Source organism: Tamandua tetradactyla, chromosome 12 (assembly GCF_023851605.1).
Source record: "Tamandua tetradactyla isolate mTamTet1 chromosome 12, mTamTet1.pri, whole genome shotgun sequence".
Taxonomy (NCBI): Eukaryota; Metazoa; Chordata; class Mammalia; order Pilosa; family Myrmecophagidae; genus Tamandua; species Tamandua tetradactyla.
Window position 1 is genome coordinate 70,636,071 of NC_135338.1, and position 23,933 is coordinate 70,660,003.

Genomic DNA, 23,933 nt, shown 5'->3' on the forward strand with positions numbered 1-23,933 from the left:
ACTCTCAGCCGGCCCGGAAAGGGGGGAGGGAGTAGCTCGGACCACCGCAGCTGCTGCTGATCGGGAGATCGCACGCCGCTCGGGGGTCTCACTGCAGCCGAGTCTCGCAGTCAGTCTAGCCAGCCCAGACTTTGGATAGCCCTCTGATCCGGGACTCGTAGCCGCGGACTTAAAGCCGAGACTCGAAGCTGCCCGCAAAAGAAGGGCGCCGCCTGCCTCGGCTTGGGGAACTTACTTCTCCGATACTCTCAGCCGGCCCGGGAAGGAGGGAGGGATTAGCTCGGACCGCCGCAGCTGCGGCCGCTTGGGGGTCTCGCCGCAGCCAAGTCTCGCAATCAGACCTGCCAGCCCAGACTTTGGATAGCCCTCTGATCCGAGACTTGTAGTCGCGGACTCGAAGCCGCCCGCAAAAGTGTGGCGCCGGCCGCCTTGGCTGGGAAGCTTGTCTCTCCGAGTCTCTCAGCCAGCCCCGGAAGGGGGGAGGGATTAGCTCGGACCGCCGCAGCTGCGGCTGCTCGGGAAATCGCCCGCCGCTCGGGGATCTCACTCACCGCAGCTGAGTTTCGCAGTCAGACTAGCCAGCCCAGACTTGGTTACGCTGCGTGTCCATTCCCTGCTGTAGCCCCGGGAGTTGTTTTGTACTGTTTCTGTTCACCTATTAGTTGATTTGGAGTCGGAGGAACTAAGACGCATGTACCTTACTAAGACGCCATCTTGGATCTCTCCTTTTACTATTTCTTGTGGGGCCAGTATTTCTTGTTCATTTCTTGAAAATAAACTCCCTCAGCTTTTGTTTATTTGGGAATATTTTAAACTGTTCTTCATTTCTGGAGGACAGCTTTGCTGGATAAAGAATTCTTGGCTGACAATTTTTCGTTTTCAACGTTAAATGTATTGAACCACTGCCTTCTTGCCACTATGGTTTCTGATGATAAATCAACAGTCTTATTTGCCTTCCCTTGTATGTAGTGAATCACTTTTGCTGCTTTCAGAATTCTCTCTTTCTCTTTGGCATCTCAACATCTGATTAGTATGCGTTTTGGAGTGGGTCTACTAGGATTTAATCTGTTTGGAGTATGTTGGGCTTCTTGGATTTGCACATTTATGTTTTTCATAATGGTTGGAAAATTTTCAGCCATCATTTCCTTAAATATTCTTCCTGGCCCTTTCCCCCTTTGTGTCCTTCTTGGACACATATGCATCCATGATGCATATGTTTGTGCAGTTTGCATTGTCAGTCATCTCCCTGAGACCCTGCTTAAATTTTTCCCTTTTTTCTCCATTTGTTCTTTTGTCTCTTCTAGCTCACCGATTCTTTTTCTGCCTCTTAGAATTTTCTGTTGTCTCTCTAGTGTATTTTTAGTTTCATCTATAGTGTCTTTCTTTTCCATAAGCTCTGTTATTTTTCTGTGTATTCTTTCAAATTCTTCCTTACGCTCACCTAGTGTCTTCTTTTTTATGTTTATTTTTCAGTGCAACTTTATGGAGATATATTCACATACTATATAATCAGTCCAAAGTATACAATCTGTGGGCTCACAGTATCATATATCCGTGCATTTATCACCACAATCTATTTTAGAACATTTTCATTATTCCACAAAAAGAAAAAAGAAAACCAAAAACATCTCATACCCTTTATCCTCCCATTATTATTATTCATTTTTAAAATATTCCTCTACCCATACACTGGATAAAGGGAGTGTCACTCACAGGGTTTTTATAATCACATTGTCTCGTGATAAAAGCAATGTAGTTATACAATCGCTATCAGAGATCAAGGCTACTGGAGTACAGTTCAACAATCTCAGGTATTTCCTTCTAGCTATTCTAATACATTAGAAACTGAAAAGAAATAAGTATCTAATGAGTCAGTAGTCACAATAATTTGTTAAACCTAATTTCTCAGTGACACCTCCTCCTTTTTATTTGACCATTCTCTCAGTCTTCAGATACATCTGGGAAATGACCATTTTAAGTTCTTTATGCTGGAAAGGGGTGTTAACCTTATGGGGTGGAGGAATGAAACTGGTTGATGTTCTTGGAGAGACTGGGACCTTTGGGCTTCAGGGCTTATCTGGCATAGGATAAGGAACCATCTGGAGATCTTAAGTTTCTGAAAAAATTAATTTACTAAGGAAAAAATTTATGGAGTTTTAGATAGAGCCTAAGGTATTCTTGAGTGTTTTCAGGAATACTGTTGATTGGGGCCTGGCATATTGTGGCTATTTTGCAATATCTGAAGCTTGTGTATGAGTAACCTACAGAATAGCCTCTCAACTCTATTTGAAATCTCTTAGCCACTGAACCTTTATGTGGTTTCACTTTTACCCCTTTTTGATCAAGGAGGCATTCTCAATCCCACTATGCCAGATTCATCCCTATTCAGGTTCCACATTGCCTGGGAGACTTACCCCTCTGGGAATCATATTCCATGTAGGGAGGAGGGTGTTCTAGTTTGCTAGCTGCTGGAATGCAATATACAGGAAACAGAATGGCTTTTAAAAAGGGGAATTTAATAGGTTGCTAGTTTACAGTTCTAAGGCTGAGAAAATGTCCCAGTTAAAGCAAGTCTATAGAAATGTCCAATCTAAGGCATCCAGGGAAAGATACCTTGATTCAAGAAGGTCGATGAAATTAGGAGTTTTTCTCTCAAGTGGAAGGGCATGTGGCAAACACAGAGTTTCTCTCTCATCTGGAAGGGCATATGGTGAACACGGCATTTTTTGTTAGCTTCTTCTCCTGGCTTCTTGTTTCCTGAAGCTCCCCGGGAGGCATTTTCTTTCTTCATCTCCAAAGATCCCTGGCTGGTGAACTCTGCTTCTCGTGGCTATGTCGTTCTACTCTGCTCTCTCTGAATCTCTCTCTGAATTTCCTTCATTCTCCAAAATTCCTCTTTTCTAGGACTCCAGAAACTTTTCAAGACCCCCCAAGTGGGTGGAGACATATCCTCACCTAATCCAGCTTAATAACCACTCTTGATTAAATAACATCTCCAGGGAGATGATCTGATTATAGTTTCAAACATACAGTATTGAATAGGAATTATTCTGCCTTTATGAAATGGGGTTTTGATTAAAACATGGCTTTTCAAACCTGCACAGAGGTAATGAGCTTATTTGCAGAGCTGGTTTAGAGAGAGAGGCCACACCTGAGCAACAAAAGAGGCTCTCTGTGGGTGACTCTTGGGCATAATTATAAGTAGGCTTAGCTTCACCATTGCAGAAATGTTTCATAAGGGCAAGCCTCAAGGTAAGGACTAGGATTATTAAATTGGGAGTCCCTAATGCTTGACAGAATATCAGGAATTCTCCAGGTGGGGAAGTGTAATAATTCCACATTTTTCTCCAGTCCATCAAGGGGACTTTGCAAATACTTTTTATTTTCTGCCCCCAATACTCTGAATGTATCAGGGTATTACATTAGCCTGTATAGAATAATAAGATCTCATTTCTTATTCCAGGTCCCATGTAATTATGTTGTTTTATAAACTAATCAGCCAGGTTAAATTAGATAGTGTGTGTATTAGTTAGGGTTCTCTTGAGAAACAGAATCAACAGGGAACACTCACAAATATAAAATTTATAAAAGTGTCTCATGTAACCATGGGAATGCAGAGTTCAAAATCTGCAGGGCAGGCTGTGAAGCCGATGATTCTGGTGGAGGGGCTGGACGAACTCCTCAGGAGAGGCTCACCAGCCAAAGTAGGAAGAGAGCCTGTCTCCTCTGAATCCTCCTTAAAAAGCTTCCAGTGATTAGATTAAGCATCACTCATTGCAGAAGACCCTCCCCTTGGTTGACTACAAATGGAATCAGCTGTGGATACAGCTGATGTGATCATGATTTGATTCTAGGAAATGTCCTCATTGAAATAGACAGACCAGCACTTGCCCCCACCAGACAAACAGGTACCACCACTGGCCAAGTTGATACATGAACCTGACCATGACCGCGTGCTACATAAATTTTAAATTTTGGACCAAATAACATCTCTTTCTTTGACCTCACATAGAAGTTGAAGTTTTAAAATACAGACAATATCATCTTTTACCCTGTATTCTGATTTAGCTTAGTCTAGCCAGGCCTGTTTCATTCATATCTCTAATTGAAGTCTGCAATGTCTTCTTAATATCCTTTACCTCTTTAGCTATCCCATTGAACTTGTTTGGACCTCTCTGATTAATTGTACCAGAATTCTGTGTCTCTTCTGACTTTTTAATTTGTTCCTCTGACTGGCCATATGTTCTGGGTTTTAGTATGCCTTGTGAATTTTTGCTAGTGTCTGGTCATCTGATTATATAGATGATTTTATTCTGAAGGTCTGTTTCCTTCTCTTGTCTAGGATTTTGTTATTGATTGGGTTTCTATTATGGCTCTTTTTTGGTGGTCAGATCACCAGTATTTCCTAGACAAACAGGGCTGGGTACCTATGCAAGGGACACAGGCCAGATCCAATGGCCTTGGGAGAGGGTCTGGAAAGCCTCCAAACAGCCATTTTTCCCCTGCACTTTCCAGCCCCCTGAGCAGATGGCGCTCTTTAGCTACCCATTCCCCTTGTCTTACGAGGGCAGACTTTCATGACTTCTTGCCATATCCACCTCTGAAGCAGATGAAACAGTGGCCTCCAGTGGTGTCTAACTGGGAGGGGCTGAAACCTAGGGATCTTGTGTTCTCACTGCATTGGCCAATTTCTGGCTCAGTGTTGGGCTGTGTCCCCGCTGTACCTGGGGTGGAGGGCTCCCCAGGTAAGGATCTGGCCATCTGCCACTGCTTCCCTCAAGGGGTGGGGGATGGGTGCCAAGAGCCCTGGAGGGAATTATTCACAATCTCTGACGCTGGTTTCTCAGTATCTTTGTTCTGCACTTCCCTGGGCATTATACTGACCGCCCCTAGTCCCAGCATCCTGGAACAGTTGATTGGAACAGTTTCAGGCTGGCTACTTGCTGCTTTTGGGAGAGAAGCAAGTTCTACTGCTCCCTTCCTAATCCTCCATTATGGAAGCTCCTCCTTTGGGCACTTTTGTATTCAGCACTCCTCAGCGGCTTGTGTTCTGCCCTGGATCTCCGTGAACTTGGCTCCCTGTGTCTGGATATGTGTGGGGATCTAACTCACTGCTGTGAATGGTCTCAGAGTCTGCGTCTCCAGTGGGAGGAGGGAGGAAGCCCAGCTGCTGCCTCTGAGAACTTTCCAAGCTGTGTGAGACTGAATGATGGGGAGGGAAGAGGGTCAGCCAATTGGGATGGAAGTTTCCTACCTGATATTTTCGTTTCTCAGTTCAGGATTTGTAGAGTCCTTCTCCAATCTTTGCCCCCCTCTAGAGTTCTGAGAAAGTGAGATTTGTCTTTTTTTTTTTTTGGCTGAATCTCTGGAGAGGTTTTTTCCAAAGATGTCTTACTTAGCCAAGCCATGTTAATGACATCCCACATCTGGCTTTTTAATGAGCACTGCAAATTGTTATCATTTGAGAAACAATGTTTAGTTTCCTTTCTCTTTAGCCTTATTTTGTTCCACACCCCCAACAACATCCTATTTTAAAAAACTTCAAACCTCCAAAAAGTAAAGAATAGTTTAAAGCACACCTCATATTCTTCCTTATATTCAACAAAATCCATTTTACCTCATTTATGCTCTCATTCTCTCTCTACGCATACACTTTCACATAGGTCAGCACAATTGTGTGTGTGTGTGTGTGTGTGTGTTGCAGGTATCTGGGCCCTCATCTCTAAATCCTGCCATAGTTAGCACATCATCTTGTTCAGCCAGTAGGTTTGGCATGGATTCAATTGTGTCATCTTAAATACAGACCATATTCAAACTCCCTCTCCCAAAATGCTCCTGATACTCCTTTTGTCACTTGAAGTCTCTTTTTTCTGTTATAGGAGTAAGAGGTTTATTACAGGTATTCACTCATACAACCTTGGGGATTAACAAGTCCACATTCTGTAGGGGGTGCCACAAGTTGAAACTCTGATAAAGGTGAAGCATTGCCCAAGAGGAGCTAACTGGTTGAAGAGTGGCAGGAATTATTTTTCCTGACTTCTGAAATCCTCTGTTCTGACTTTAAGACCTTCAAATGATTGGATGAAGAGACTCCTCTCGTCAACAATCCTCTGTTGATTGTAGATTTTAGATGCATCAGCTGAACATTCAATCAACTGACTATAGAGGCAAATCTATTGATGAAATACCCTCATAGCTTGACCAAACTACTGAACACCGTAACCCAGCCAGGTTGACGTGCATTAACCATCACACTTTCTATTTAACATAATACTGCATTTAACATTTTATGTGTGTGTGTGTGTGTGTGTGTGTGTGTGTATGTATATAATTTTTAATTTATATCTGGGGAATAAATTTCTAAAAGTGGAATTGCTGGACCAAAGAGAAAAAGGTATATAGGTAGATGTAGATCTATAGAGATATATACTTTTACATTCTAATAAATACTCCCAGTTATATCTTCCAGAAAAATTGTATCTTTTCACACATTTACCACCAATGTTGGAGAATGTCTGTTTCTTCACATTTTTACAACATTGAGTATTATTAAAAATTTTAAACTTTGGACTTCCGGAGAAGATGGCGGCTTAGTAAGACGTGCGGATCTTAGTTCCTCCTCCAGAACAGCTACTAGGGGAGTAGAAATGATACAGAACAGCTCCCAGAGCCATGACAGAGATAAAAAAGACAGCGTACCCCATCCTGGAACGGCTGACTGGCTGAGAGAACCTGCTCCGGTGAGATGGCCGAGGGGTGCGGGCTTCCCCAGGCCGGGGCGGCAAGCGGCCGGAGTCCCTCCCATCCCCCTTCCTGGGCCGGCTGGGACAATTAGACAGGCGGTCCCCTCAAGCCGCGGCGGCTGGCGCCCCCCCAACGCGTGGCCCCCCGGACCAACTGGGAGAATTGGATCGGAGATCCCCAGGCCGCGGAGAACGGTGACCGGGGATCCAAACACGTGACTTCCCAGTCCGGTTGGGAACGGTGCACTCTCCCGTGCCGCGGCGGCTGGCGCCCTCCTGCCACGCTTGGCGCCCCGGGCCGACTAGGAGATTTGGACGGGTGCTCTCCTGGGCTGCGGCGGCTGGCGACCCTCCCCGCATTCGGATCCCCGGGCCAGCTGGCACTCTTCCAAGCCGCTTCGGCTGGCGAACCTCCCCCACGGCGAGAGTTTTCCAAAGTTAAAGGACCCACAGCACCTTTTACTGGTGGGACCCGCAGACAAACATGTGCCACGAGCGCCACCTACTGGGCAGGATAAGAAAAACAGAACCCAGAGATTTCACAGAAAAATCTTTCAACCTGTGGGGTCCAACACCCAGGGAAATCTGACTAAATGCCCAGACGCCAGCAGAAGATAACGGATCATGCTCAGAAAATTGAAAATATGGCCCAGTCAAAAGAACAAACCAATAGTTCAAATGAGATACAGGAGCTGAGACAACTAATGCTGAATATACGAACAGAAATGGAAAACCTCTTCAAAAATGAAATCAATAAATTGAGGGAGGACATGAAGAAGACATGGGCTGAACAAAAAGAAGAAATAGAAAAACTGAAAAAACAAATCACAGAACTTATGGAAGTGAAGGACAAAGTAGAAAAGATGGAAAAAACAATGGATACATACAATGATAGATTTAAAGAGACAGAAGATAGAATTAGTGATTTGGAGGATGGAACATCTGAATTCCAAAAAGAAACAGAAACTATAGGGAAAAGAATGGAAAAATTTGAACAGGGGATCAGGGAACTGAAGGACAATTTGAACTGCACAAATATACACGTTGTGGGTGTCCCAGAAGGAGAAGAGAAGGGAAAAGGAGGAGAAAAACTAATGGAAGAAATTATCACTGAAAATTTCCCAACTCTTATGAAAAATTTTAAACTTTGAAAATATGAGCAATGAAAATGTCTGTTCTTTGAAGTATTATATACTTAATTATTAGTTCTGCCAATCAATAAATGAAAGGAAAATGTGGCTTTCTTGCTGTGAAAGTTAAACTCCCAAATAAAAATATATTTTTCACCTTAAGAAAGTTAAAAAGAAAAAAAAAGTTTTGAGGTCTACACAAATGTAGACAGTGGTAACCTCTCAAAGATGGTTACCTGGTTTCCCTAAGTAACATCTCCTTAATGTTCTAAAAGTTGCTTAAGCCAAAGAAGTAGGGGAAGCATTTCACAGTGTATTAAGATAGGTATCTGTACTTCATTCCTGGTTGGCCCACTCTCAAAAACAAGGAAACAAACAAACAAAACAAAATGAAAAAATACTGCTTTGAAGTGCTGAAAGTACATTTTGGTAGAGTTCCAAAGGAAAAACAAGACTAGTGTAAAAACATTGTGTTAGGTTAAGAAAGAGGCATGAAAGGTGAAGGGTTAGTCAGCTTGGTCAAGTTTGCATTGGAGACAAGTAGGTAACGGGGGAGTTTGGGTGTGGGAAAGACTCACTGGTGACACTGGAAAGGAAATGAAAGGTAGAAGCAGAAGCTGGAGCTTCACCCTTGGCAAAGAGCAGGGTAGAATGCAGGGAAGAAATGGCATGTTGCATTGAGGGAGGCAAGAAAGAGAGTTTAATAAATGCATATTTTGGGTGGTGCGATGGTGGCTCAGTGGCAGAATTCTTGCCTGCCATGCTGGAGACCCAGGTTCGATTCCCAGTACCTGCCCATGTTAAAAAAAAAAAATGCATATTTTTAGTCCAGGAAAGAAATCAGAAGGAGATGAAAATGCAGAAAGGGGGAGGGTCCTGGACAATAAGACCCTGAGGAGATGCTGTATTTGTAAGGAGCGTGGGCTTAGAGTGCTGGGGTGAAGAGACTGAGGCGCTGAAGGTACATCTTCTCCTCTGAGACTGAGGAGACATTGAGTGAAGAGTCCACTACATGTTAAAATGCAAGGAGGATGATTGCAGGAATAAGTGCTGCATTTAAGTAATGCTTATAGAGAGATAACTATGAATCTACTTTTTAAAAAGTAGTGGGGCACCTCTGATAGCTTAATAAACAGTGAGATGATTTACATTTATAACCAGTGGCATCACCAAAGGGGAGCTTGAAAAAAGAAAGGCTCTGCAGCTCCCTTCTCCCTAATCACCCTCAAATCACAACACTCACCTTCCCATCTCCTCTTCTACCCTTTCCCTCTCCCCAAAATATCACCACATTAATAAAAACACTGCACTTATTATGCAAAGCTGCACAAAGCAGATTCACTGCAACCTCCAAGGACCCTCTTCCACCTTGAGTTTCCCTTCCCCACCCTCTTGGGTAGAAATTAAAGCAGCAGCCACTCTGTAGCTTAGCTTAATTTCTACAGCCATTCATGGACCTATTTTGGTGGTGTGACAACCAGGTTCACTTCTTAGCAGGAATATCAGTGTATGTGATTCCTACGTATACCGTCAAACCAAAATGTCAGTTCTTCCTTTGGAGATGGGTTCTGGGCATAACCTTCTGCTCACCTCAGGAGGCAACCCTGCAACTCAGTTGCCAGCCATCGGGCGAGAGGAACCACGGTAGCTGCCACTCACCCGCGCCACAGCCCAGACTCGGAGGCCCGAAAGAGCCCCGAGGAGCCCCATTCCACATGGGGCCGCCATGGTCCTGCTGCCGTGGCTTACATTGTTGTTGGGGGTTATTTGCCCCAAATCTGGTTGACTTGAGACTCGGCATTTTCTTTTCTCACCAAGCGTGACAGCAATTTCCCTCAGAGGGCCGGGGAAGGCCAACTTCAGGCCGGGGGAGAGGTAGGGCTGGACCGGCAGGCTTTCCTGAAGTCCCTTTCCCCATTGTTGAGCATCTCTGATGGCTGGGAATGCCTTTTTTGAACCACATTGACTTCTCTGTCACTTCCCTGCCCGGGTTCAGGTTTCTGACCTCTGCCCGCTGACAGTCCTTGAAAGGTTTGCAGACAGTAGAAGACAGTCTCTCCTCCAGACCCTTCCCCATCCCTGCCCCATCCTCTGCGCTCTCTCCTGGTGGTCAGTAAACCTGCATGATGTATGGTCCCTACAACTGGAGACTGAGAGTTGCTGTGTGGATTTGACCCCTACCCCACAGCAGGCTGTTTGCCTCCTTCTCTGCACTGCGATGGTTGCATTTTCCCAAGGGCAGCCTAAGGGAGTATCTGTCAAACCGAGCTTGAATAAACTAAAAAGCACCAGACAAAGTCACCACGTCCAGTCCTTGCACAATTGACATCTAGGACATAAAAGAAAGGGCATTTTACTTTTTCCTACCTGGTTTTCAGCATGTAGACATAGCTCTGATCTTTCTTCATACATGATTTTGGTTATCCCTCCCAGTTTGTCATTATCTGAAAATTTGATGTGGATAAAGAGCAAGGAACTAATACATGCTGGGTCCTAGGGAGATGAAGACAGGCTAGACATGTGCCTGACCCCATGGGAGCACACAGGCTCTGGAATCCCAGCACCCTCACCTATTGGCTGGGGCACTTACAAAAGATGATAGTCCAACTTCATAGGTGATGTGGGCAAGAGCGTTTAGCATGGTGCCTGGCACACAATAGACCCTTGACTTGGGTATTGAAGAATAAGTGGAAATCTTCCAGGCAGAATTTCAGGTATAATACTAAGTTTCTGAGAGTTATTGGTGAAAGGCTAATCAGGACAGTGAAGGGCAGGGCTCCTGGGCCTCCCCTTGAGACTTCTCTCCAGGCAAGTTGACTTGCACTTGGCATTATGACTAAGTCATATTTCAGCTTCTTATGCACCAAGGTTACCTGAAAGATTTTGTCAAATTCTTTATTAAAATTAAGGTCAAGGTGAAGTCAGCTTCAGGGGAGCTGGAAGTTTTATTGAAGTTGAGAGATGGAGCCACATTGAATTACCGACTCTGCACAACAGAATTACCAAGAAGGTTCAAGAAACGCTGGTTAAATCACAATTCTGGTGGTGATGCCCAGGCCTGAGTATTTTATTTTAGGCTCCTCTGATGATTCTAACACAAAGCTAAGGTCGAGGATGAGTGTAAAGTAGCAGGTTAAAGTTCTCTTTTTAATCTAAGACATTCCCTGCTCTCCAATGGGTCCAGCCTATTGGTAGAACATCCAAAGCCCAAAGTCTGACCAACTGACCTGTAAAAGATCAGATTATTCTTTTTGCAGGGGGTCTCTTGAAGTACTGTGAACAGAAACAGGATGATGCCAGAGAAAGAACAAACATATTAGCCAGAGCTGATCTTTTAACCAGTTTATTGTATTTTTTACAATAAAAATAAATTAGTCATACCCAAAAATAGTTATCACTTTTGTTGAATAGAAAACAGATTGCATTTACTCATATAATTCACCTTCTACCTCCCACCTCCTTAAATAATAATTTAACACTACAACAAAGGTGGCATGGAGTTGACGGAGTATTTCACTTCTGCAGTTCACAGGACAACCCAGAAGGATGGTGGGGTCCCTGAAGGACTGGCCAGAGCAGTGAGTGCTGCCAAATCCCCTTGAGCTTCTCCACACCCTGCTCCCTCACCTGCCTCAGGCACAGCGCTAACCAAGCCTTCGGAGCAGTGGTTCTGCTGATGGTTCTATCAGAGGTGGCAAGACCAAGAGAAGGGATACAAAAAGACCCTCATACTTCCTTTTCAAAATGTTTGGTGATGATGAGAGGGCAGATTATATGAGCAAATATAATATTTAAGATGGAAAGGTGGCAAACCAGAAAGATCCGGTTCAGGTACAATGCCAGGGGTAAAAACCCCTGAATGAGTCAAAAAGTAAAATAATTTATATTAGATATGAAAGCCACCCAAGGAATTTAACTAATCAGTACACTAAACAATGGTAACTATGAACTTTGAATACGACATAATGTGTAGCAACATTTTCAGGAAGCTGGTTAGTAGGATCAAATGATTTTACATAAATGCAGATCACTTATGTAAATAAATACCTATCAGGTCCCTTTAAAATTAACACATTCTAAATAATAGAACTATTTTGGTGTAGCGACTCATTCTGCAGGTAGAGTTCAGAATACATATTTCCTATAAACATCTTGTATTTACAAATAACAAAATAAGTTATAACAAAGTATATCCTTCTGTCAAACTGAATGGTTTGGGGATCTGGAGATTAAGGCAGGTGGAAATTATTTATGCAACAGAATGGCTTGCTTCTCTCACCGAGGCAAAAGGCCCATTGTCTGGAAGATGCTGAGAAAGTTGGCTGAAAGTTCCCACCCTCTTGTTGTCACTTTTCCTCAATGGAAAATCTCCATTGAGATTAATGGAAGTAATGGAAGTCTCTTGTTACCCACTGCATGGAACCAGGAAAGTGGAATGGTTCAGGGAGGAGAAAATGAGCAAGGGGGCATGAAAGCAAGGTGAAGCAAGAAAGAGAGATGGTATTCAGAGAGCTCTGGTCTAGTCAAGGCTCGCCCCTTACCAAATGGCCATCCTTATGTTTGACTGCTCATCTACGAAGACAGGGAATCTCGGACCAATCTGCTAGAGGTTCTCTGAGGTATGAGGCCACAATGCGTTCCACCCAGTGGGAAGTATGTGTGCTGTGTACATGACATTCTACACTAGTTGAATCACTTAAAGGTGTTTTACTTACTGAATTATCAAAGCCCAGACTTGGAAAGAACCTTAAAAGTGCATGTTGTCCCAACCAGGTGGTTGAAATCCCTCTCCAACATCCTAGACAAACGGTCATTCAGCCTTTGCTGAGACTTCCAGTGACGGATCAGTCACCACCTACCCCGGAGCCCTTTAACTCTACAGAGCTGCAATCTGCCTCACTGTAGCTTCCACCCACTGCTCCTAGGAAAGCTCTCATAGGACCCTTAGTCTCATCCAGGATAAACAGTCTCTTGAAGTTCTGCCCTTCTCATCAGGATTGGGTATCTCATCTGAATGTTATACCTGATCAATGTTCCTCTTAAAGTATGGTTCTGATAACCACAAACACAACATGGGGGGACTCTCACCCTTTTTTCTCCTCTTTATGTACTCTAGTTGGTTGATTTTTCTTTCTGTGGTTCCATCTACTTTCTTGACTAACATTTACCTTAGTCAAATGTGAAACTCTTACATTTTCCCCACGTTGTACTTCGTATAGTTTGTTTCATTTTGTTTTTTAATTCTAAAGTAGAACTTTTTGTGGCTTCCCAGTGAATTTCTAAGATTCAGGGTTTGCTCTATCTCCTAGATCTTTTTGGAACCAGAACTTCTGTCATCCAACCATTAGCTCTATAGTTTCATGTCATCCACAGATTTTATCACTAAGACATCTATTTCCCATCCAAGCCACGTTAAAATGTTTTATGTGGGAAGGATTACATTTTGGCCCCCACTTGTCAGACTGATATAGATCCCTTCAGGTTTGCTTACTCATCCTGTTTTAAGGGAAGCAATGTTTCTTTTTTTACCACTTACATTCATATATTCTTCCACATTAGAAAATTGATATTCAAACTCCAAGTTGGCTGTATATATGTTTAAAGACATTGGTTTAAAAGGAATAAGTAATATCTGGATTTCTCCCTCTGCCACACCAACTGATAAACGTAAGTTAAGCTCGCTCTTCCCACTTTTCACTCTTATGTTAAAGCCACTGTTTTTAAAGGTGTCTAAAGGCACGAAAGCTAAACTTTGAAGAATAAGATGCTTTCGTGCCTTTAGACTTTCTATGGGGAGAAATGCAAGTCAAACGGAAGATGGGAAGGTCACATTGTATTCAATGGCCTTTGCCTCTGCTGCAGGGGTGCAATTTCTCTTTCCAATAAGTAAAAAAAAGCAATTTTTTTTTTATTGGAGCTTTGTTGATTTTTGTGAGAAAAGCAGTGCAGCTTTAATTCATCTTACTTAAAATTAAAAGGGAATAAGCCAAACCTTGACATAGGAGGGGGTCAGTATTAAAATGCATATCTGAATTCCACATTATGGCCAGTTAAGGGAACATGAAGGGGTCTGAGAAAGAAGTGGCAGCTAACAGAAAGGAGAGGAATGGAATAATGGGGTGCTAAGAGACAGACCGAGGGCGAGAGTCATAACTACGTGAGCTTTTCTTAGCCTCCGTGGTAACTTAAAATCTTCCTAGACACTAGCGAACTCCTAAGAAGAGCTGAACAAAAGCAGAGACCCCTAGTCTTAAGTATTTTTTTTTCTGTCCCTAGAAGACATGGGATTGCTCCAGGCCAGGTCCTCTCCTGTTCCACAATTGGCAGGATGGCCATTCTCCTGGGGAGAATCACTGTCCCTTTAAAGAGATGTTAGGCAACAACACTCAGGAGCCACGGGATGCTTAGAAGAGACAAAGTCGTCATTGTCCCAGCCTGGTCATGAGAATTCCTGAGTCTGAAGGGCCCTAGATGTTCAGTAGAGAAATCCCTTTGTGGATGGAGCCGTCACTCTTATACCTCTGTTGGACGGCTTTGGTGGCTAGAGTATTTGTCCTTAACTGGAGCTCAAGCCAGCCTTTCTGCCACTTCTGCCCATGAGTCATGCCCTGGCCTCCTGCATGTAAAGAAAACATCTTCTCAGAGATCCTTCAAATGGCCGCTCCGCAAAGTTCTGAGGGCAGCTGCATAAAGGAAACACTCCCCTTGTGTCAAAAAGCAAAAGCAAGCAGTCAGAGGGAACAGCGGGTACAGGAGAGAAACCACAGCTACGCTTTGCTTCTTTGTTTGCTGGTTTGTATTTTTTTCTGCCCGGACTGCACGGGGCCCCTGGGCCCCTGGGCCCCTGCCAGGCTGTTTATCTGCCCAGAGCGACATGGGAATCAGCAGAAAGGGGGACACTTTTGGGAAATGGTGGCTGGGGCTGGAAGGACACCCACAGGAAAGCCAAATGGAATTTCTGAAGGCCCAAGGTTAGTGAGCGCCTACTGCATATGTCAGATGGGGCGGTGACACTGCTTCATAAAACTGCAGCCGACATCAGATTCCGCCAGCAGATTTTCATAGGAAAGAGCTCATGGGAAAAACTCAGTTGCTAAGAATCTAGTCTCGCTTTAAAACGGAAAAATGTCCACGGCCATGGTGCTAAATGAGGTCAGATTTCTGTTTGTTCACAATTTGTACAGCCCGATACGTTTGTTCACGGGTGACAGGGTGTGTGTATATGTGTGTGTGTGGCTGGTTAACTGACTTTTCAGGCAGTTCTCCTTTCGGTATGCACTGGATCCCTCTCTCGGACCTGAGCCATCAGGAATTACGTAGTTGGCGAAGGGAATTAGGGACAACCGTGTCGCTGCGGCCATGAAGGGAGGGCTTTGCCTGGCTGCCGAGCCTGGGAGGGGACGTGGAGCGTCCGCTGGGGCAGACTGGCCAGACTTCCCCTGGGGCGACGTGTGGAGAGGAGGCAGGGGAAGGGGGCAGAGGCCAGGGCCGCAGGGTGAGACCTGGCCCTCTCAGTCTGCCCCGGGCTAGGAAAGCTCCCTGGCAGAGGGGCCCTGAGGCTCTATTCCACGGGAAGAAAATGTCAGCTGGGAATGAAATCGGAACTTCAGGACCCGCATTGTTACTCCAGTTTTTTTTTTTTTGGCCTCATGGGACAGTTCTGTGAAGGGGGTGACAAACCTGCAGGGTCCTGTAACCTGGTGGGGAAAGGGATAAACATAGAAATAGCCGAAGCCACTGAGTGCTGGGGTTCAAGACTTGACCTGTGGTGAGAGAGAGAGAAGGACTCAAAGGCTGTGGTTGCTGAATGGGCAACTTAGCCTCGCGGTCAGAGATGAAGATGCAGCTGCGTCCAGCCGGCCAGAGCCTCTGGCCTGCGCTGCTACGGGTGAGGGGTGTTCTCTGGGCTCTTTGGTCAGAGCGTTCCGGGCGGGACGCAGCTCGAGCGCTGCCTGGGTGAGCACACGCCGCACGGCCGCTACCTAAGTTGAGCCTCAGCCTCCTTGTCAGTAAAATAGGGCAAAATGATTCATTTCCTGCCTCCCGTTCAGGGACGCTGTGAGCCGCTAACGAGCTACTATCTGCTGAGTACACCTGCTAAACAGTGGAGCGCAACATTAACGCGAGACGTCCGTGTGGTTGCGAGTGAAAACCGGCACAGCTGGGCTGAGGCACCGGAGGGGCGCGGGTGCGTCGGCCCCGCACGGTGGGCCGCTCGCTGCCTCCCCTCGCCCCCGGGGCCTTCACTTCGGGAGGGCCGGCAGCGCGCACACAGGGGGCCAACTGCTGGTTTGGAGAGTACCGGGACGGGAGTCTGGCATGGGTTTTCAAAGAGCAGGTGCCTGGTCCCAAGGAGAAGGGCACCAGGACACCGTGACGCTCCAAGGACCCATTATGGCTTCGGAACACCCTGTGTTCGGCCTCCTTTGCGCCACATGTCACGCGCTCCCCAAAGCGGAGTGGTGCCTAAGGCGGCTGGAGCAGCCGCCAGCCGGTCACGCTGTCACAGCCCCGGGAAGGGCAGGCGGCCGCTGCCCTCCTGACGGCAGCGCGGGGCGTATTATCGGCTCCCCAGGAAGCCCGGGCGCCTGCTGACCGCTCGGGCGCAGGAGGCACAGCAGGCCGTCTTGTAGTAGTTGTAGACACAGAGGCGTGCTTGGACCACCACGTTGCAGTTGTAGTACTTGTCCTTGCAGTTCTCATCTGGAGCAAAAGAGAACATCAGAGACTCCCTGAGCGCAAGCAGCAGCCCGGAAACACGGAAAGGGAAGGCCGAGGGCGTGGCTTTTCATCCCAGTTCTCCTGATTGTTACCCGGGTGAAGTGTGAGTATGAACAAAGGGTTTACTTTTTCTCTTTTAAAAATTATAATGGATTAGGTATAGAAAATAATTCCATGAACAACTGTGTCCCCACTACCCCACTTTAGAAATGAAACATCACCAGTATAGAGTTTCTAGCATTTATTCCATGATCACCTCCCCTTTTCTCCTCATCTCTCCAGAGGTAACAAACTACCAAATTTTGTGTTTATTATTCCCAGGTATTTCTGTACACTTAAATTGTATATGATGATAAATACTATGTAGTGTTTAGACCTCAAAAAAAATGATACATACTATGTAGATTACTTTGTAACTTGCTCACCATTGAATGTGTATGATTCATTCATGTTTAATGATTGCTTTAATAATTCATTTTCATTATTGAATACTTTCCCATTATAAATGTATTCCATGATGTATACACCTTCTGTTGAACAGCCTTAGCTATTCATGGCACTTTTTCTTCTGTATAAACTTACACAGTTTTTCAGGTTTTCTATGTAATACTGTCAGGATTTTGATGAACGTTGCTTGAATTTACAGATTAAGGAGAGAACTGACAACTCTCTCCAGAGAACTGTGTCCAGCTGCTCTACTTTTTTATATTACACATCTGTTTAGATTCCTTTATGTATCATTACATACAGTTCTACCACCTTCCTCTTAAGGGTGTCACAGTATTTTGTCTTATGTGCTGAAGCAAAATTTAACCATCTCTTTCTAGTGATATAAAAGTAATTGGTTCCAATTTTTATATTAAAAAATCCCACAGTTCACTCATTTATTATGTCTACACAATTTATTAAGTGCTATAGTCTTGTGTATGTGTATTTATATCCCTTTGAGAGCATATATTTAGTATAAATTCCTAGAAGGAGGAATTACTGAATCAAAGATAATGAGCACTTTGTATCCCAATAGATATTGCCAAAGTCCCCCCCAAGAGATTATATCAAGTTACAAGCAGGAGACTGATGCTTTCTCAACGAGTTTGGCAACACCGAATATTACGCAATTTTTAAAAAGTGTGTCGATCTTATGGAAAACATGAAATCCTATTATTTTTTAACTTTTTTAAATGTGAAATATATATATTTAAGCAAAAAATTTCAAAGTACATTCAACAAGTAGTTGTAGAACAGATTTCTAAGTTTGGTATGGATTACAGTTTCATAATTTCAGGTTTTTCCTTCTAGCTGCTTCAAGACACTGGAGACTAAAAGTAAATATCAATATAATGATTCAGCAGTCATACTCATTTGTTAAATCCTAACTTCTTTGTTATAACCTCCACCTTTTCCTTTGATCCTTCTCCAAATCTTCAGGGATATCTGGGCTATGCTCATTCTAACTTTTTCCATGTTGAAAAAAGGGTGTCGACAATATGGGATGGGGGATGGAACTGGTTGATGTTCTGGAGAGATTGACCCCTTTGGATTTCAGGACTTATCTGGCCTAGGAACCATCTGAAGGTTGTAAGTTTTTGAAAACTAATCTTAATGCACAGAACCTTTGTAGAATCTCAGATAGAGCCATAGGTGTTCTTTAGGGTTAGCCGGAATGATGTCGGTTGGGATTTGGTAAACTGTGGCAATTAACAGGATCTAGCTGAAGCTCACCTAAGAGTAGCTTCCAGAATAACCTCTCAACTCTATTTGAACTCTCTTAGCCACAGGTACCTTATTTTGTTACGTTTCTTTCCCCCTTTTGGTCAGAAAGGCATTGTCAATCTCATGGTGTCAGGGAAAGACTCATCCCTGGGAGTCATGTCCCACGTGGTCAGAGAGACTTTCACCCCTGGACATCATCCCATGTAGGGGGGAGGGTAATGATTTTACTTGCAGAGTTGGAAATCCCATAATTTTTAAAATTTGCATTTCTGTTTACTAGTGAGGCTAAGCATTTTTTTCAGCCCCTTTTGATTTAATCAAGATTATTCATGTCCTTCATCCTTCCCAATATTGGATCATCTATTTACTTATCACTATCTTCTTCAGCATTATAATCAAAATATGCATTCAGCTGCATCTTTTCTACTTTCAGAGTCTAAACAGATTCTTGCCATCAGTCTAACTCCTAAAGTTTGAGATGCACTCTGTTTCATAATTCAGGCTACTGAGAATTTAACTTGGACCAAACTTTTTAGGAACTTAGCCTTTGACAGTGTAATTTTGAGACATATCAAAGAATACCAAGGTTTAGCCTATATTTTCTGTTTTGTTAATCTCATAGTTTTCCTTAATTGAATTATATATACAAACTAAAAATTCCCATTTTATTTACTTTCAAGTGTACAATCTAATGATATTAATTGCATTCATTATTGTGCTACTGTTGCCAACATCCATTACCCAAACTTTTCATCAACTCCAACAACAATCCTGAACCCATTAAACGATAATTCCTTACACTCCTTGCCCCCTGGCTCCTGATAATGTGTAATCTGTTATCTTTCTCTATGAATTAGCTTATTCTAGGTATTTCATATAAGTGAGACCATACCAACATTTGTCTCTTTGAGTCTGTTCACTCAACATGATGTCTTCAAGGTTCATCCATATTGTTGCATGTATCAGAAATTCATTCCTTTTTCTGGATGAGAAATATCCCATTGTATGTATTTAGCATATTTTTTTAATCCATTCGTCCACTGATAGACACTTGGGTTGCTTTTAGCTATTGTGAATAATGCTGCTGTGGTCATTTTTGAACCAATACCTGTTTGAGTCCCTGATTTCACTTCTTTTGGGATTTATTTGTGGGGGTCAGATTGCTGGGTCTATGGTAGTTCTATATTTAGATTTTTGAGGGACCATCAAACTGTTTTCCACAGTGGCTGCATCATTTTATATTTCATCAACAATGTACTAAGGTTCCCATTTCTCCATATCCTCCCCAAAACTTATGTTCTGTTTTTTAAAACTAGCTATTCTAGTGGTTATGAGTTATATCTCATTGCGGTTTTGATTTGTATTTCCCTAATGGCTAGTGACATTGAGCATCTTTGTAAGTTTTTTGTTTGTTTGTTTGTTTGTTTGCCATTTGTACATCTTCTTTGGAGAAATATCTAGTCAAGTCTTTGCTTATTTTTAAAATTGAGTTGTATCTGTTGTTGAGTTGTAGAGATTCTTTATATATTCTGGATGGTAAACCCTTACCAGGAATGTTTCCCAAATATTTTCTCCCATTCTGTTGGTTGTCTTTTCACTTTCTTGACAATGTCCTTTGCACAAAAACTTTTAATTTTTATGATGTCCAATTTAAAAATTTCATCATTTGTTCCTTGTGCTTTTGGTGTAAAGTCCAAAAATCCATTGCCTAATATAAAGTCCAGATGATGTTTCCCTATGCTTTTCTTAGAATATTATAGTTAGGTTGTTGATCCATATTGAATTAATTTTTGTAAGTGGTATGAGGTAGGGGCCCTCTTTCATTTTTTTGCATGTGGATATCCAGTTTTCTCTGTGCCATTTGTTGAAGAGTCTATTCTTTCCCCATTATTAAAAATCAATTTGTCATAGATGTGACAGTTTATTTATGAACTGTAAATTTGATTCAACTTGTCTATATGTCTATCCTTGCCCCAGTCAGTACCTTGCTGCTTTGATTATTATAGCTCTGTAATAAGTTTTGAAATCAGGAAGTGAGAGTCCTCCAACATCGTTTTTTCAAGATGGTTTTAGGTATTTGGAATATCTTGCCCTTCCATATGAATTTTATTATTAGCTTTTCCATTTCTGTGGAGAAGGCTGTTGGAATTTTGATAGTGACTGTGTCAAATCTGTAGCACACTTTGGGTAGTACTGACATCTCAATAATATTAACTCTTCAAATCCATGAGCACAGAATATCTTTTCATTTATTTAGATCTTTTTTGATTGCTTTCAGTAATGATTTGTAGTTTTCTGTGAATGAGTTCTTTACATCCCTGGTTAAATTTATTCCTAGACATTTTATTTTTTAGTTGCTATTGTAAGTGAATTTTTTTTTAAAAAAAGTTTCATTTTCTCATTGTTCTTTGCTGGTATATAGAAATACAACTGCTTTTTTATTTACAACTGCTTTTTGAGTATTGATCTTGTACCCTGCCATATGGCTAAATTTATTCATTAGCTCTTTTAGGTTTCTTGTAGATTCTTCAGAATTTCCCTCTACAGAGTCATATCCTCTGTGGACAGGGATAATTTTAATTCTTCTTTTCCAATTTTTTTCTTGCCTGATTGCGCTGGCTAGAATTTCTAGTACAATGTTGAGTAATATTGGTGACAATGGGCATCCTTTTCTTGTTCCTATTCTGATGGGGACATTTTCAGTCTTTTACAATTGAATATGATGTTGCAGTTTTTTTCATATATGCCCTAAGTCATGCTGAGGAAGTTCCTTTTTATTCCTATGTTTCTGAATGTTCTTATCAAGAAAAGGTGCTGATTTTGTCTCACATCTTTCTGCATCAATTGAGATGATCATGCATTTTTTTCTGTCGTTCTATTAATGTGGTTTATTACACTGATAGCTTTTATCATCTTATTAGAGAAGTTTAGGTTTACAGAACAATTGTGATTAAAACACAAGAATTCCATACACTACCCCACCACCAACACCCTGCAATTGGTGTGGAACACTTATACACAACTGATGATAGTACATTTTTACAGTTGTACCAACGAACTAAAGTCCATGGTTTAACCTAGGGCTCAATGTCTGTACAGTGAAGATCCATGGATTTTTTTCTTTAATTTTATTGTTACCATACTAATTGTGTTCACAATGTTGTGCTACCATTACCACCATTACAAAAACATTTCCATCACTCTAAAGAGGAACTCTGTGCATTTTAAGCCTAAACTTCTTATTTCCTATTCCCACTTTGTCCCCTGGTAACCTACGTTTGCCTATTCTAATTGTTTCCAAATCAGTGAGGTCATAAAATATTTATCCTTTTGTATCTGGCTAATTTGATACAAGATGTATACAAGTTTCATTCATGTTGTCACGTGTATCAGGAATTCATTCCTTTTTTACAGCTGAATGATATTCCACTGTATTTATATACCAAATTTTAGTTATCCATGAATCAGTTGATTGACATGGGTTGCTTCCATTTTTTGGCAAATGTTAATAATGCTGCTATGAACACTGGTGTGAAAATATCTGTTCATGTACCTGCTTTCAATTCTTTTTGGTGTGTATATAGTAGTGGGATTGCTGGGTCATATGGTATTTCTACACTTAGCTTTCTAAGGATCCACCAAACTGTCTTAAGTGGCCACACCATTTTACATTGCCACCAGTAAGGATGAACATTCCTTTTTCTCCACATATTCTCCAATACTTGATAGTTTCTGTTTTTTAAATAGTAACCATTCTAGGGGGCATGAAATGGAATGATGGCTAATGATGTTGAGTATCTTTTCATGTACTTTCAGGCCATTTGTATATCATCTTTGAAGAGATGTCTGTTCAAGTCTTTTGCCCATTTTTAAAATTGGTTTATCCTTTTGTTTTTAAGATGAAGGATTTCTTTATATATAGTGGATATTAATCCTTTATTGGGTAGGTGGTTTTCAAATATTTTCTCCCATTGTTTAGGCTGTCATTTTACTTCTTTTATAAAGTTCTTTGAGGATCAACAGTTTTTGATTTTGATGAGGTCAATGGGATCAAGATCAATGACCTCAAGATCAGTGGAGATCCCACTGATGAATAGTTTTTGATTTTGATGAGGTCTCATTGATCAATTTTTTGTTGTCGCTGTAAAGTCTAAGAAATCACTGCTTAATACAAGGTCCTGAAGATGCTTCCCTACATTTTCTTCTAGGAGTTTGATAGTTATATTAAGGTCCATGATCCATTTTGAGTTGTGTTTGTATATGGTGTGAGGTAGGTTTTTTTTCTTTGCAACTGGAGATCCAATTTTCCCAGCACCATTTGTGGAAGAGACTATTCTTTCCTAATTGAGTAGTATTTTCCACCTTGTCAAAAATCAATTGGCTGTAAATGTGAGGGTTGATTTTTAAGTTCTCAATTCTATTCAATTTTTCTGTATTTCTTGTGCCAATACCATGCTGGGTTTCTTTTTTTTTTTTGTATGAAATTAGTTTTTATTTTTTACCTTAAAATAAATACTCAACATTTTCCCAAAATCAAAACTGAAAGATGAACACTTAGAAAAAGGATAGAAGCATGAAGCATAGTTTTTCTTTCCTGGGGAAACCAATGAGGTAGATGTTCTAATGTAGCTTGTGGTTCTTTTCATAGGACTAGTTGTGCTGGTTTGAAAGGATTATGTATCCTAGAAAAACCATGTTTTAATCTTAATCCATTATGTGGAGGCACCCTTTCCTTTAATCCCTATTCAGCACTGTAGGTTGGAAGCTTCATTAGATTATCTCCACAGAGATGCGACTCCACCCATCCCAGGTGGGTCTTGATTAGTTTACTGGAATCCTTTAAAACAGGAAACATTTTGGAAAGAGCCACAGAGCTCATACAGCCAGAGACCTCTGGAGATGAAGGAAAATGCCCCTGGGGGAGCTTCATGAAATAAGAAGACTGGAGAGAAGCCTAGCAGACATTACCATGTTCGCCATGTACTTTCCCAGTTGAGGGAGAAACCTGAATGTTATCGGCCTTCTAGAACCAAGGCATCTTTCCCTGGATGCCTGAGATTGGACATTTCTGTAGTCTTGCTTTAATTTAGGCATTTTCACAGCTTTAAAACTGTAAACTTGCAATTTATTAAGTTCCCCTTTTTGAAAGCTGTTATCTATTACTGGCATATCACATTCTATTAGCTTGCAAACTGGAACTCTAGTCTTCACAAAAAACCCCCACCAAAACACAACAAAATACACACACAAAAAAAACTCCCCAACTTTTCTTCCATTGTCAGTTGTATCTCCCAGGACTCTGCCTGGAGGGCAAAAAATCAAAATAACTCCTATTCCCCTCAAACAAAACATAAAAGGATGGATTTGAAAAGTTTGGAAATCTTTTAACATGTTCATATAAAAACTGTTATAAAATCTCATATAAAATCCTTTCTCAGGAGCTTTAGTAAATGTAATATCCACTGGCAATTTGGCTGAAGTTTTGGCAAGGAGTCAACACACAAACACCATTAGGTGAATCCATACACAAACACGCTGGGTCTCCCCTTCACGCTCCAGGGAAAGATGCCTTGGTTCAAGAAGGTGATGACATTCAGTGAAACGCCACCATATCTGAGTTCACTAC

At 42.2% G+C, this 23,933-nt stretch overlaps 1 protein-coding gene across 4 annotated transcripts in view; it reads right to left on the bottom strand.

Moving 5' to 3' along the window:
- Positions 1–14,101: 14,101 nt before the first annotated feature.
- The window catches only part of THSD4 (thrombospondin type 1 domain containing 4), a 691,564-nt gene continuing 681,732 nt past the window's right edge, over positions 14,102–23,933 (bottom strand). For all 4 annotated transcript variants that reach the window (XM_077123893.1, XM_077123894.1, XM_077123895.1 and 1 more), the window contains one exon: positions 14,102–16,576. In XM_077123893.1, coding sequence (XP_076980008.1) covers positions 16,434–16,576 — 143 coding nt within the window. In that variant the 3' untranslated portion in view covers positions 14,102–16,433. The remainder of the gene's footprint in view (positions 16,577–23,933) is intronic.